This window comes from Malus domestica, chromosome 12 (assembly GCF_042453785.1).
Source record: "Malus domestica chromosome 12, GDT2T_hap1".
NCBI classification, from domain to species: domain Eukaryota; kingdom Viridiplantae; phylum Streptophyta; class Magnoliopsida; order Rosales; family Rosaceae; genus Malus; species Malus domestica.
This window is the reverse complement of record NC_091672.1, coordinates 18,395,140-18,407,796: the sequence shown is the minus strand read 5'-3', so window position 1 is coordinate 18,407,796 and position 12,657 is coordinate 18,395,140. Positions and strand designations below refer to the sequence as shown.

Here is a 12,657-nt window from a genome sequence, read left to right as displayed (position 1 = left end):
CTGATTGTGACCAAGCGGGGGCCACCTACGAGGGGTCTCCGCGATCGCAATGAAGTTTATATGTTGGAACTGTTAGGGTATCAAGGGAAGACTTGACAGTTGATAATATCTTGGAGAAAAATTGGCTTCACTCCCCTGAGGTTATGGTTCTTTTATAAACTAAAAATAATAGTTAACAGTACAGTTATTTGAAGCAGAGGCTCGGTATGGCATGCATGCATGCTGTTGAACCTAGAGGACGTGCTGGTGGTATGTGTGTGTTTTGGAATGATGCAAATGATGTGGTTTTGGTGAAGTATGGGGATTTCTTCATTGAGGTCTTGATTCAGGATACAGTACGACTTTGCAAATGGCGTTTAGTGATTGTTTATGCGAGTACGGATGAGCATATGAGGGCAACGCAATTAGGGCCGGTACAAGACCGTGTTTTGTCCTATTTTGAGCCATGCATGGTAATGGGCGATTTGAATGACTTATTATTGGACTCAGAAAATAAGGGAGGTAACGAGCGCACTGTTGCGAGTATGAGGTGTTTTCGATCCTTTGTGACTCAAGCACGGCTATTAGATTTAGGGTTTGTAGAATACCCATTTACGTGGAGCAATAGGCAGGAGGACGGTTTTATCCAGGAAAGACTTGATCGTGTTTTTGCTACCCATGAATGGGTTCAATGTTATCAACAAACAGTGGTGAAGCATGTGATTTTGGAGGGGTCGGATCATACGATGTTAGTGTTATCAATGGAAGTGGAGCAGTCCCAGCGTAAGACAAGGTTTATGTATGACCCAAAATGGAACCATGATAAAAAGTGTGCTGATATAGTCCGTGCATGTTGTGGGGAAGTGGTTGGTGGGTATTCTGCACAGAATTTGGTGCACATGCTACGGAAGGTTACCCATAGGTTGGTGTTGTGGCGTAAAAATGAGGGTCGAAATGAGCAAAAAGAAATATGTCGATTGAAGGAGGTTCTCCGAGCAGCATATCAACAACGGGTGTTCGACGGACACCGTATTCAAAGTTTGGAAGAAGAGCTTTGAAGAGCTATTCGAAGGGAAGAAGTTTTTTGGCGTACGAAGTCTCGTGTTCAATGGTTACGCAAAGGTGATAAAAATACCCATTTTTTTCATACACAAACCATGAAACGTAGAAGACGGAATGCTATTAGAGGCTTAGAAGATGTGGATGGGACTTGGTGCATGGACAAAAACCGTTTACATGGCATTGCTGTAGATTATTTTCAAAACTTATTTTCCTCGGATTGGCATGCAGAGAATATAGAGATTTTATAGTGTGTGCCGTGTAAGGTGGGGATTACGGAAAATAATCTGTTGATTGGCACTATGAGTGATATGGAAATTGAAAATGCCTTATATCAGATGCACCCTACAAAATCACCAGGTCCAGATGGTTTTAATGCGGGTTTCTTTCAGCATCATTGGGAGACAGTTGGAGGTGTGGTGTTAGGTATGGTGAAATCTTTCTTTTGCTCTCATCGTATGTTACAAGATTTGAACCATACTAATATTGTGCTTATTCCCAAAGTAGAGAATCCAACGAAAATGTCTCAGTTTAGACCAATTTCACTTTGTAATATGGTCTATAAGCTCATTTCTAAAGTTTTGACTAATCGATTAAAAAGAGTTCTTCCTAAGGTGATTAGTCAGAATCAATCGACGTTTGTGGATGGAAGGCAAATTAATGATAATGTCCTGGTGGTTCACGAACTTCTCCATTCTATGCAACATAAGAATGAGGAGGATGTTAATTATATGGCGATGAAACTGGATATGGCAAAAGCCTATGATAGGGTTGAATGGTCTTTCCTTATTACGATGATGCATAAATTAGGCTTTGATGATGTGTTCTGCCAATGGGTGATGGAATGTGTGAAAACTGTGTCATATAGTGTGGTTGTTAATAGTGAGGCTATGAGATATATCACACCTCGTAAAGGGATTAGACAAGGGGATCCGCTATCACTGTTTCTATTCCTCATCTGTGCAAAGGGTTTTTCATCATTACTTCATTATGAAGAGCGGGTAGGACGTCTTCGGGGTATATCTGTCACATATGTTGCTGAGCTCATATCCCATGTTTTTTTTGCCGATGACTCCATGTTATTTGGTCGAGCTATGGAGTTCGAGGCATATAATATTAAATGTTGGCTACATCGGTATATTGTGGGTTCTGGCCAATTTATTAATTTGGATAAGAGTTCTGTCCATTTCAGTGTGGGTTGTTCTCCGGGGTTGAAAGCTCAATTATCACAAGTTCTGGAGATTACGCATAAGGAAGGTTTTAGGAAATATTTAGGTATACAATCTGATTTTGGGGCTTCAAAGAAAAAAGTATTTGAAGAGGTAAGAAATAAACTGGATGCAAGAATCAATGGTTGGGCGGAGTAGTTTTTGTCGGTAGCCGGTACGGAGGTGTTTATTAAGAGCGTTGTTGCGGCTTTACCTATTTATACTATGTCTTGTTTTCAATTGCCTATTCAATTGGCAAGGGAAATTGAGCAGGTAATAGCACGATTTCGGTGGAGGGATCAGAAGACGAAAAAGGGTGTTCATTGGCTTGCGTGGAAGAAAGTGGCGAATAGTAAGGTTACTAGAGGTTTGGGCTTTAAAGAGATAATTGATTTTAATTTAGCAATGTTGGCCAAGGTGGGGTGGCGCCTGGTATACAATCTGGAATCTATGTTGGCTAGAGTTTTTAAGGCTAAGTATTATCCTAATTCATCATTTCTTGAAGCATCAATGGGACGAGGAACTTCATGGGGATGGAAGAGAATTTTACAAGGGAGGAAAATATTGAAGGCTGGTTTGCGCTGGAGGCTTGGTAATGGGAGGACTATTTAGGTTGTTGAGGATCCTTGGTTACCTATTCCAAGAACCTTTCGACCTATTTCACGACATCCGGAAATGCCTAAGTTGGTTACCGATATGGTGTCTACTGATGGAACATGGAAACGTGAGATCATTGAGAGGTGTTTTAGTGTTGATGAAGCACAAATTATTTTGAGTATGTCGTTAAGCCAGTTTGGGTGTTCTGATCGTCTTGGCACTACACTCAAAATGGAATTTATTCAGTGAAATCTGGATATTTGGTAGCCCAGGAAATGGATAGGAATGGTGAACTTGGTCGGCAATGAGTAAGGTAGTCTAGTAGGGTTGATAATATGGCTTCGATATGGAGGAATCTGTGGAGTTTGAAGGTGCCTCCGAAGCTCCGTCATTTTGTACGGAGAGGATGTCGGAATATATTGCTTGTTTGTACCAACTTGCAACGGAGAGGGATTCGGTTGAGTACTAGCTGCCCATTTTGTGATTGTGAAGAGGAAACCCATGTACATATTTTTTTTAAATGCTCCTTCGCTTGTGTCTTTTGGTTTGGATCTCCGCTCCAATTGGATGCAACTACGGTTGGGGGAGATGAATTTATGCAGTGTTGAGTTTGGTTGTGTGATAAGTATGGTAAGATGGAGGATGCTTGTGCGCTTATGTGTTGGGTGGTATGTGGTTTATGGAGAATATGGAAGTGTCGTAATAATGTGGTGTTTGAGAAGATTGTGATTGACCCAACGGTTGCAATGCATCTATTTCGGCAACAATGGGAGGAGATTGTGGAAAGTGATGAAGAGCTCCTGCCGTGCAAGGTCCCTGGGCAGTCTGGGTGTGGGACGATCTCGAATGGGTGGATTAAGCCACCATTTGGAGTAATTAAAATAAATTGCGATGATGCTTGGTGTAGTCATGATGGTGTGGGTGGTTATGGGTAGGTAGCTAGAGATTTCGTCGGGATTTTTAAAGGTGCGAGTGGTGTGAGGAAGGTTCTCTGTGATTCAAGCATCATGGCGGAAGCAGAAGCATTGAGGATGGCGGTAATGGCTGCAGTGGAACGGGGTTTTGGCTCTGTTCTTTTGGAAACTGACTCTAAGATCCTTGTTGCTATGATTCATGGGAAGCTACAACCTGATGCAACTTTGGAAGCTATTTTGTGGGATATTACTACTATTAAGCAACATTTATGTTCTATTAAGTTTCTTTACACTCCTCGTGCTTGTAATGAGGTTGCGCATCTTGTGGCATCTTATGTCACGCATGTGGGGAGTGTACATTCTTGAGATGAGTTGGAGCCTTAGTGGTTGTTTAACACTTTGGCTTCTGATGTTAACATTTCGATTCGTATTTAATAAAAGTTATTCATTGAAAAAAAAAACACAGAGAGAGAGAGAGTAAAGAGAGAAAACAAATGAGTTAATATGTCACAAACTGCCGTTCAAAGACTCCAAACTAATTGTTAAATAGATAATGGACGAAATGGGATCATGGCAGATCTGTTCATGTAGCTTCTAAGATTCGTAGACATGTATGTCAAACACTTGAAGGCGTAGAGATAATTTTGTTTATTTAACGATAAATTTATTAGACTAAATGTTAGATTAAAAAACCAATAGGACTTGAACTCGCGCCGTGTTTAGAATTTTTGAGTGGCAAATATCATCAGTCTCGTAAGATGAGAATTTCGGTGTGGAAGCGTTTACACTAAAAATATTATTGGGCCTTAGTTTAATCTAATAAGGTGAATCATAATGAAATAAAACTTGGGCTTTTAATTTACTATAAATGAATAGTACATCTCATATTGTTTTTGAATTGTCAAATGTATCAAAATTTAAGTTTTCTTTCTCGACTGCAAAGAGCATTAAATGCAAAATACTTTGGTTTTTTTTTTTTTTTTTAAGGGAAGGTCATCATAGATTTAGGCAAAACTATTGTTTTGGTTATGCTACTCTTCATTCACCATTCAAATATTTTGGATTACTTTCCTATTGGTATATTACTCAAAGGAAAGTAATCCTAGATCAGCTTCAAATGAAAACATAGAAAGCATTGATGTAAGAGATGAAAGGTAAAGGGTCTATAATACAAGTGAAAGATTCAAAGTAAAGGACACTCAAATAATTCAACAAAACTTTCAAACCAAAAGCTCTCTGCCTTTCATTCATTTTGCCTTACCAAAAGACCATTTGAAACCAAGACCTTGGAACTTTAGGAAACCTTCCTTTAGACTCTAAGACTATTTAGAATTTGCTTTGCTACCATATTTCTTGCTTGGTATGAATTTACCAGCCTTAAGACAGTTAGTCTCTTTAGTTGTAACCCTTTACAAGGAAGCATCTTTAACCCAATCCAACGGTCTCACATCCACTCAGATAAGAGTGTAAACGATTGTTCCAAGTTCACATATGTATATGCTTTGTTTGTTTTGTGATATTCAGCAATATTAAGTTAATATCAATTTCAGTTACTTACTGTCCTTACTTTCTGTAGTGAATGACTGAAATGGTGTGCTTGAAATAACCAGTCATGTGTAACCCCATCTCAGTCGTTTCTTGTTTAATATCAAGAAACAATTGAAGTCCTTAACATGTAAGGCGTTAAAAAGAAGCTAACTTGAGGTAAACACCGCCACAATCCTTTGTAAAAGAAGTTTTATTACTTTTGTGCAAATATTGATTTATGTATTCTACTTAAATATAACATATCTTTCTGTTGGCAAAAGTCAGCTGTGATGCGCCTGATAATCTACGAACTAAAGGACTCATTGAGCCTCTTCGAAGGACAAAGTGTGAAGCCTATACCAACTGAGAAAGAAAACTACTAGGCAAACCAACAATGTTTGTTTTCACGCGAATAGAAAGAAACTCTATCAGTTTTATATGAGAAAATTGAACTCATAAGCTGTGAATTTAAATGTCCCTACAATAATCAGGTTGAAGATTAATATTAGTTGAAAGTCATAGCACTACAAACAAAAGAAAGACAAACTATGAGTACTATTTTACTAAACAGAAACTCTACAACTTTGCTAAGATGGCTACACAACTCGAATGGACTATATTGTGATTGGCTTGCTTCTCATACTAAATTACAGGCTATATTTATATATAACAAAACCTAAGAAACTCTAATTTAGATAGATTAGACACAAACCCAAAGAATAAAATAAGAGTTTGCCAACAAGCAGATGTGAATGCTAGCTTTATTATGCTAACTTCTGATGCCAATCCAAAAACGAAATTTCATCGGTGCAAGTGCAAGATTTCAATGCTAGTGTAAGGTTACAATGCCAATGCCAATGCAATATTCAAATGCCAATACTAGTGCAAGATTCCAATGCACATGTCAATGCCAATCCATGATTCCGATTCCAATTCCAATCTTAATGTCAATGCCAATGCTAGTGCAAAGTTCCCCAATGCCAATTGCAAACTTTAGAATAAAAGAAAAATCCAATTCACCACATACACAACGTTACTCGAGCGGTCACCAGTCCAAGCACTCAAGCGATCATTATAATGAGCAACAACAAACTCCGTATGCAACTCAAAACCTTTGCGTGGGCCTTTAAAGCCAAATTAGGGGTTCGGGCCATGCCGATTCCCAATCATTCTTTCTTTTGATAGAAATCATGGTTGGTTCACTAGCAAATCCATGTTGACCTTGTGTATGCCTCTTCCCAAGGTTTAGCTAATGTGTGCCTCTTGTTGGAAAAACTCCATTTCATTAAGCTAAACTGACCCTACTTGCTAAGCGATGGGCCAGTCTCCCCGGTTGGTACATTTACATTTAATCCCTATTTTTATCATTTTCCCCCCTCTTTCTTTCCTTCCTCCTAGTCCAGAGGCCCTTTCAAATCACGAAAAACAAGCGCAACAGCAGCAGAGGTGTGTCAACAAATGGTGGGTGTGGTGGTGAGTTTGATGCCTCAGGCGCGGCGGTGCAGTTTGTCAAATTGTGAGCAGGCTGTGGTAGTGAGATGTAGACGGTACGATGCGGAGAGTCGCGGATGCAGACTTGGGTGAGGTGCATATGTTGGTTCGTTGAAAATTAGAGTACGACAGACAAGATAAACTACGAATATTATTTTATTAAACGAACAAAAAAAAACCTCTACAACTTTGCCGAGAGGGTTACACAACTTGATGGACTACATTATAACTAACTTGTTTCATATAATAAACAACAAGCTATATTTATAAAGAACAAAACTTAAGAAATCGTAACTCAAATGGACAAGGCCAAACCCAAACAATAAAATAAATAACTAGTATTAGCCTCTAGAATTGGATTTGTCAGTTGTGCATGACATCATATATATTTAGTGGTTTAGATCCGTTCAAACCACTAAATATTTTTAGGCGCTAATAGATTAATGGCCAACATTCATAATAGATAAATTAGAGGGTTGGAAACTTGGAATCATATTTACGATTGGAAACTGATTTTAATCCATCGTTGCACTAGTTGACAGGATTTGTTTATTAAGGTCATTCTCTCGGTGCGCATCCGTATTTCTTTTTAAACTGAAACGGTAGCGAAATTTTATTTATGAAACAAAGAGTTGCAAGAGGCATATACATGAGTAATATACTTCAGTAACTAATTCTTTGATTCGGAAGAAGATTTGCACAAACAACAAAAAGAATATAACCACTACAAATTCATATCTCGATCATATTAATTGTTTACAGACCAACATTCAGTTACTTGTTCAATACATGTATAAGATTGAGGTTTTGAATTTTGTGGTTCATTTCTCATTAACTTGGCCTCAATCCCTTGACACTTGGAAATATCCATCGCCGTGTAGACTTGTTTAGGTTGAAACCTTGGATTAATTAGTGCATTCCAAATGAATTGGTCGTCAAGTTAACTAAAGAATAATTCAAGTTCCTAAACCACTTTGTATAGAGATATAGTGTAAATTAAAGTTAGACGAAGTTTGATCCCTATGATTGGTTCGCATTGGATAACTCACTAAATTTGACAACATACCTTGTTGCCAATGAGTCATCCTATCCAATTCAATACTAGAAACTAAACATGGTAATGGTTTTTCAATTTACAAGCAATAGGAGAAGTCTCTTCCCTATACTATGATGATTGACGTGTATTTCCCTGTAATTTTCTGTATATACTAATTATAGCTTTCTGATTCTACTTAAGCCCCATAATCTCCATTTCTTCTATAACCCCTTGAGCTTCCCTCTTGTTCTACTATCTCGTCTTGTACATTCCCTCTGTTAGACAACTGGACACTGTTTTCAGCTGGTTCATCTGGTTTGAAAATCCTTCTTATATAAGAAGGCATTTCTGAAAGGCTATTCCTCACGGAGCTCCAATCTGTGGAGAAAGATGTTCTTGCTGATTGCGGAGTTTGTTGTTCCCTTCTCCTTCTATTCCTCACCTCAGCATGCCATTGCTTTAAAATGTCTGCCATGTTATCTTCCATAATCTTACCCTTGAACTGTGAACCCATCTGTGTTCATATATATAAACAGAAGTACTTCAGATTTGAACAAATTAGGTTTTTGGATCCTTAAGGATATAGCTAAGAACAGTACTTCAGACCAATATACTTCACCTGTGTGACAAGTGCATAGAGAGGAAGAGTGATGTAGCTGCAGAGGACTTGAGTAGCCACCCTGAAAAATCGAAGGAATTAATATGCAATCACTACTCCAAACAAGGCATATGTGATTATTAATTCATAACAATTTTAAAATTATGATCTGATCAAAATGAAAATAATTTCGGCAGTCTTACGCTAAGGAAATCCTCGTGATAATGACCACAGTGTGCTCGTGGTAGCACGATGTGAACCCGAATTGGATCTAATAGCAAGGAGAGAATTAAAGCACAAATATATTTGTTTTGTCACAAATTTCAAATTTCAAATGTTGAACTTCTGTAGAGCGAGGAGCTAACTTTGCCCAATCCTCTTCTATTTATACAAAAAGAATGCAAAATTTCTGTGGACTATGGAGGATATATATGGGAAAGAAAACTCACTGTAACCCAAATGAAGAAGGCCAGCTCAAATGCATTCTACAAGGTCCAAAGAAAGTAAAATCAGTTCAATTAATGTTTACACAATGAAATCTTAGGAAAGTTGTGAGGGCATTTACCAAAAATAGAGTATAATGTAGCAGCACCAAGACAAATCTAGGTTTCCTGAACCAGAAGAGATCGTCGTTTACTCGCACAAGGGGTGTTCCAACGATCACACTGTTCTGGTCTTTAATTTGAAGAGCCATTTTTGCTACGATATACTCAAGTTTGGTTCCTAGAACCAGAACGACCTACAAAAAATCCAATTATTATTGTATTTGGAACACATAAGAACTTATGTACTACATACATATATACAAACAGCACTGCACTTACCAAGAGTGGAACATAGGAAAGCCAGAGATATACATACCAACCTGGTAAGGGTTCAAACAAATGCCATGAGGATAACACTTCTCAATAATCTCAATCACAACACGAATAGTTTAGAATTAAGAGTCAATTACACTTTGAAAATTGACATAAACAACTAAGTGATGAATCCTCTTGGCCCCTCCTACAGTCTAACTATCAAGTTAACTTTTTTCTTTTTTTTCTTTTTTTTCTAACATAGCACTCAGTTGACCCACTTTTTGTTTGCATGGATGCTTGATTGATAACATGTGAATTCACAGATGTCATATGAGCAACAATTGAAAAGATTTTCATAAGAAAACCTTGACATTCTTGAAATGGAGTAGATAGATGAAGAATTATTACCATACACGTCGAGGAGCATGAGAATTGCTACTGCAAACCACATTAAAGGGCTGATTGCAACCATGATCTTGAAATCTTCCTCCAAAGATCGCTGTATGTATTTTTGGAAATCAAAGCTTTGCCTACTTGGCAAATGAGCCTGGAGAAAGTTGTTCATTAGCAAGAAACTCAATTAATTCCATCAAAACAGTTAGTAAATTGGACTTGATCTTCATTAAGTTACCGCTATGAAGCCATGTCTCATGGTGATGTAGTCAACTTTTGCCACTGAGTTATGGAATTGCCTCAAAAAACATCTCTGCGCCATATTCACAATTATAATCCAAAACCAAATAATTAGAAGTGTACTATTCTTTGTTGTGTTGTTATACATAGGATTAAACTAGTAAAAGCACTCACCATCCACAGATTCAATGACGTTTCTGAACTAGAATTCATGTGCCTTCTTCCAAATGTTGTTTGCCTGGTAATCCTGAACCGGTTGGGATCTGCATACATGCTAACATGTCAGCAAGGAGCAACTCAAAGGTGTAACTAAAAATATAGGCCGATGAAACTATAAAATATTCAATTTGGAGAGCAATGCTCATGACTAAACGATAAGTAGAAGTGCTTAGCCACCGTAAACCTTAAACCCTAAATACTAAACCCTGACCAAAAAATAAAGCTAGGTTTCTTTTGTTACCTTCTTTTACTTGTGGTAAATCCCATAGGATTAAACAGTGAAACACAAAAGCGTAAATTGGTTTCACTGTATACGGTCTATATTGGCTGCATAGTCGTTGGAATATTTTCAGTCATCTTCTGACTTTTATGTTTGAAAACCTTCATGAAAAAGCAAAATTCCCTTCCAACGTCTTCGAAAGCTCACGAAGGTTAAATTAATGATTTTTTCGGAACCAGCAAGTCAGAGATCTACTGCCATACAGATATACACATATAACGCTCTAATACAAAAGAAAACGCAACAAATTTGGAAGAACTTTCCTTTAACAGGTGGCTTAGCATAAGAAAAAGTCTCAAAAAGATAAAATAAATCACATCTTTATGTCCACAACGTGCTAACGACCAAAAGCACTAACATATTTGAGATATTTTTAGCGGATTTAAATGTAAACATAGCAGTCTTTGGAAGACGTCAATGTTTTAGAGTCAAGTCAGCACACATACCAGACAAAAAGAAAAAAATAATACGTACAAAAATCAATAAAAGCATGTTTAGAATCTATGATCAAATTCCCTTTTTCTCCTTTTTGGTTATTATTTTGGTCAAACTTTTCTCCTTCTAGTTATGAATAAGGTCATGGACAGTGTTTTTTTTTTTTTAATTGAACAAACGATATTATTTATATTAAAAAGTAGAGATGTGGGTTTAGCCTCACATTGATCATGAACAGTGCTTTGATAAACTATAATGTGCCTTTTGAGGAATTGAACTCATCTTTTCTCGACAATTTTTTCTTATCAAACTATGCATATTTAGTGATCGCATTATATGGTCATATCTCTACGAGACATGCTGTTCTCATTTCCAATTGAAAGACTGCATTATCAATCGCCTTAACCGCGTTATTAGTTAATATCTTAGAATGAGACTTACCATTCTCAACTTGGTACTCCATTGTTCGAGTTTCTTGCTCCCAAGCTTCCCAGCGCCTCATCTATACAAAATTGAAAATTAAAGCATTTAGGATAATTCTTGCTTAATCATAATTAATCGCATTGATAAAGCTTAGAACAATCTTGAAACAAACGTACCTTGGCCCTCCCCAAACCCATGGTAAGAACACTATACACAATATGCATAACCGCCAGCGCAAAAATAAGTATGTGAAGCTGATGAAGAGCATCTTTCGTCATGAAAGGTACTTTTCCCTGCAAAATTTCGTCCGAATTAATAACAAAGCACCCAAATTAACCCGATTAACTACATGTTCAGAACTATTAATGCATTACCTCGCCGCAAGAACCTGTAGCATCTGCATCCTCCTCTGCAAGTCGCCTATGCGCTGATATTTGACTTAGTATTTCATCATACAAACTATTTGCGCCGGTCGAAAAGTTTGTCACAATCTTATTCACAATCACAAATTTCTCGACATCTTCTTCTTCTTTGGTTGTCTCATTTCTGCGACATGGAAGCATGATGTTTCCCGCCTTTGCAGATATACAGATTTTAGATATCGAATTTTGGGTTATTGCCAGCAAAAGTGACACAAATCCCATAAGCATCAACTCTGCACAACAACAAACCAGCCAACTAAACTTTAAGCCAATAAGCCAATACAATCAGAATCAAATAGTTAAAGAATAATTCATTTGACTTGACTATTGCACCTGATTTGAGCTTCTCCACCGCGTCCATCAAGGCGGTTTTCCTGTGCCTTTTGAGAAACTGCACCAAATTAGATGTGTCCTAACGTCAGAATTCATTTTTAAAAAATTCTCGTGACATCTTAGGCTTTAGACTGTGAATTCAAAAGAAAGAAAAGCTTACCTTGACAAGGAGATGGATGGAGTGCTCGATGAAAAGGGAGGTGAAGATGAAGACGAAGCAAATGGTGGCGAGTGCCCATGTCGGAGTGTATTCCAGAGAGGCGCCTTTGGAGTCTCCTGCCATGACTGCCTTTAATATCTCCTCTTCTTCTTCTCCGTTTTGAGCTTTATGTGATATTTGTTCTTCTTGTGTCCTATTTTCTTCAAAAAATTATGGCACAGAATTTCCCGATGAATGTGACAGGAAGAACTCAGACTTTTTGGAACGAAGTTTTGAGAATTGGAAATTGTTTTCTCTCCACACTAGGATTCATTTCCCATAACATGCTATGCAAATTTCAGCTATATATAATGAAAGATTAAACATTGATTATTAAGAAAAAGTCTACATAATTTGGGTTAACGTCAAACGTCAAATATATGTAAATGAAAAGGGAAATTTCAAAGAATTTGATTTACTTTATACATTTGTATACTGTAATTGTCATCATCACATTAGTTTTTGATGCCGCCTTTTTTTTCCTGGCCTTGGATCCTCTCCTGA

General features: G+C 37.5%; 3 protein-coding genes across 3 annotated transcripts; 2 read left to right on the top strand and 1 right to left on the bottom strand.

Annotated features, from left to right (window-relative positions):
* The first annotated feature begins 206 nt into the window (after positions 1-206).
* LOC114819996 (uncharacterized) lies at positions 207-1,037 on the top strand. The gene has a single exon (XM_029089830.2). The coding sequence runs from the start codon at positions 207-209 to the stop codon at positions 1,035-1,037; it is 831 nt and encodes a 276-aa protein (XP_028945663.2).
* A 2,441-nt stretch (positions 1,038-3,478) lies between these two features.
* Positions 3,479-4,123, top strand: LOC139189849 (uncharacterized). Its single transcript, XM_070809092.1, has 2 exons — positions 3,479-3,715; positions 3,779-4,123. Exons 1-2 carry the CDS (start codon positions 3,479-3,481, stop codon positions 4,121-4,123), a joined length of 582 nt encoding a protein of 193 aa, XP_070665193.1.
* Positions 4,124-7,736: 3,613 nt separating this feature from the next.
* Positions 7,737-12,433, bottom strand: LOC103443847 (MLO-like protein 3). Its single transcript, XM_008382746.4, has 14 exons — positions 12,115-12,433; positions 11,955-12,012; positions 11,574-11,854; positions 11,376-11,492; positions 11,218-11,278; positions 10,017-10,105; positions 9,841-9,915; positions 9,618-9,756; positions 9,234-9,274; positions 8,975-9,148; positions 8,859-8,894; positions 8,613-8,680; positions 8,431-8,491; positions 7,737-8,325 (listed from the first exon to the last, which is right to left on the bottom strand). Exons 1-14 carry the CDS (start codon positions 12,235-12,237, stop codon positions 8,008-8,010), a joined length of 1,641 nt encoding a protein of 546 aa, XP_008380968.2. The 5' UTR covers positions 12,238-12,433; the 3' UTR covers positions 7,737-8,007.
* Positions 12,434-12,657: the final 224 nt, after the last annotated feature.

Coding starts and splice junctions, on each gene's coding strand:
- LOC114819996 (XM_029089830.2), top strand. CDS start 207: ATGGCATGCATGCATGCTGTTGAACCTAGAGGACGTGCTGGTGGTATG.
- LOC139189849 (XM_070809092.1), top strand. CDS start 3,479: ATGGAGGATGCTTGTGCGCTTATGTGTTGGGTGGTATGTGGTTTATGG. Junction 3,716..3,778: donor GGATTAAGCCACCATTTGGA/GTAATTAAAATA, acceptor GGTTATGGGTAG/GTAGCTAGAGATTTCGTCGG.
- LOC103443847 (XM_008382746.4), bottom strand. CDS start 12,237: ATGGCAGGAGACTCCAAAGGCGCCTCTCTGGAATACACTCCGACATGG. Junction 11,493..11,573: donor CTACAGGTTCTTGCGGCGAG/GTAATGCATTAA, acceptor GAAATTTTGCAG/GGAAAAGTACCTTTCATGAC. Junction 9,916..10,016: donor CGTCATTGAATCTGTGGATG/GTGAGTGCTTTT, acceptor AATATGGCGCAG/AGATGTTTTTTGAGGCAATT.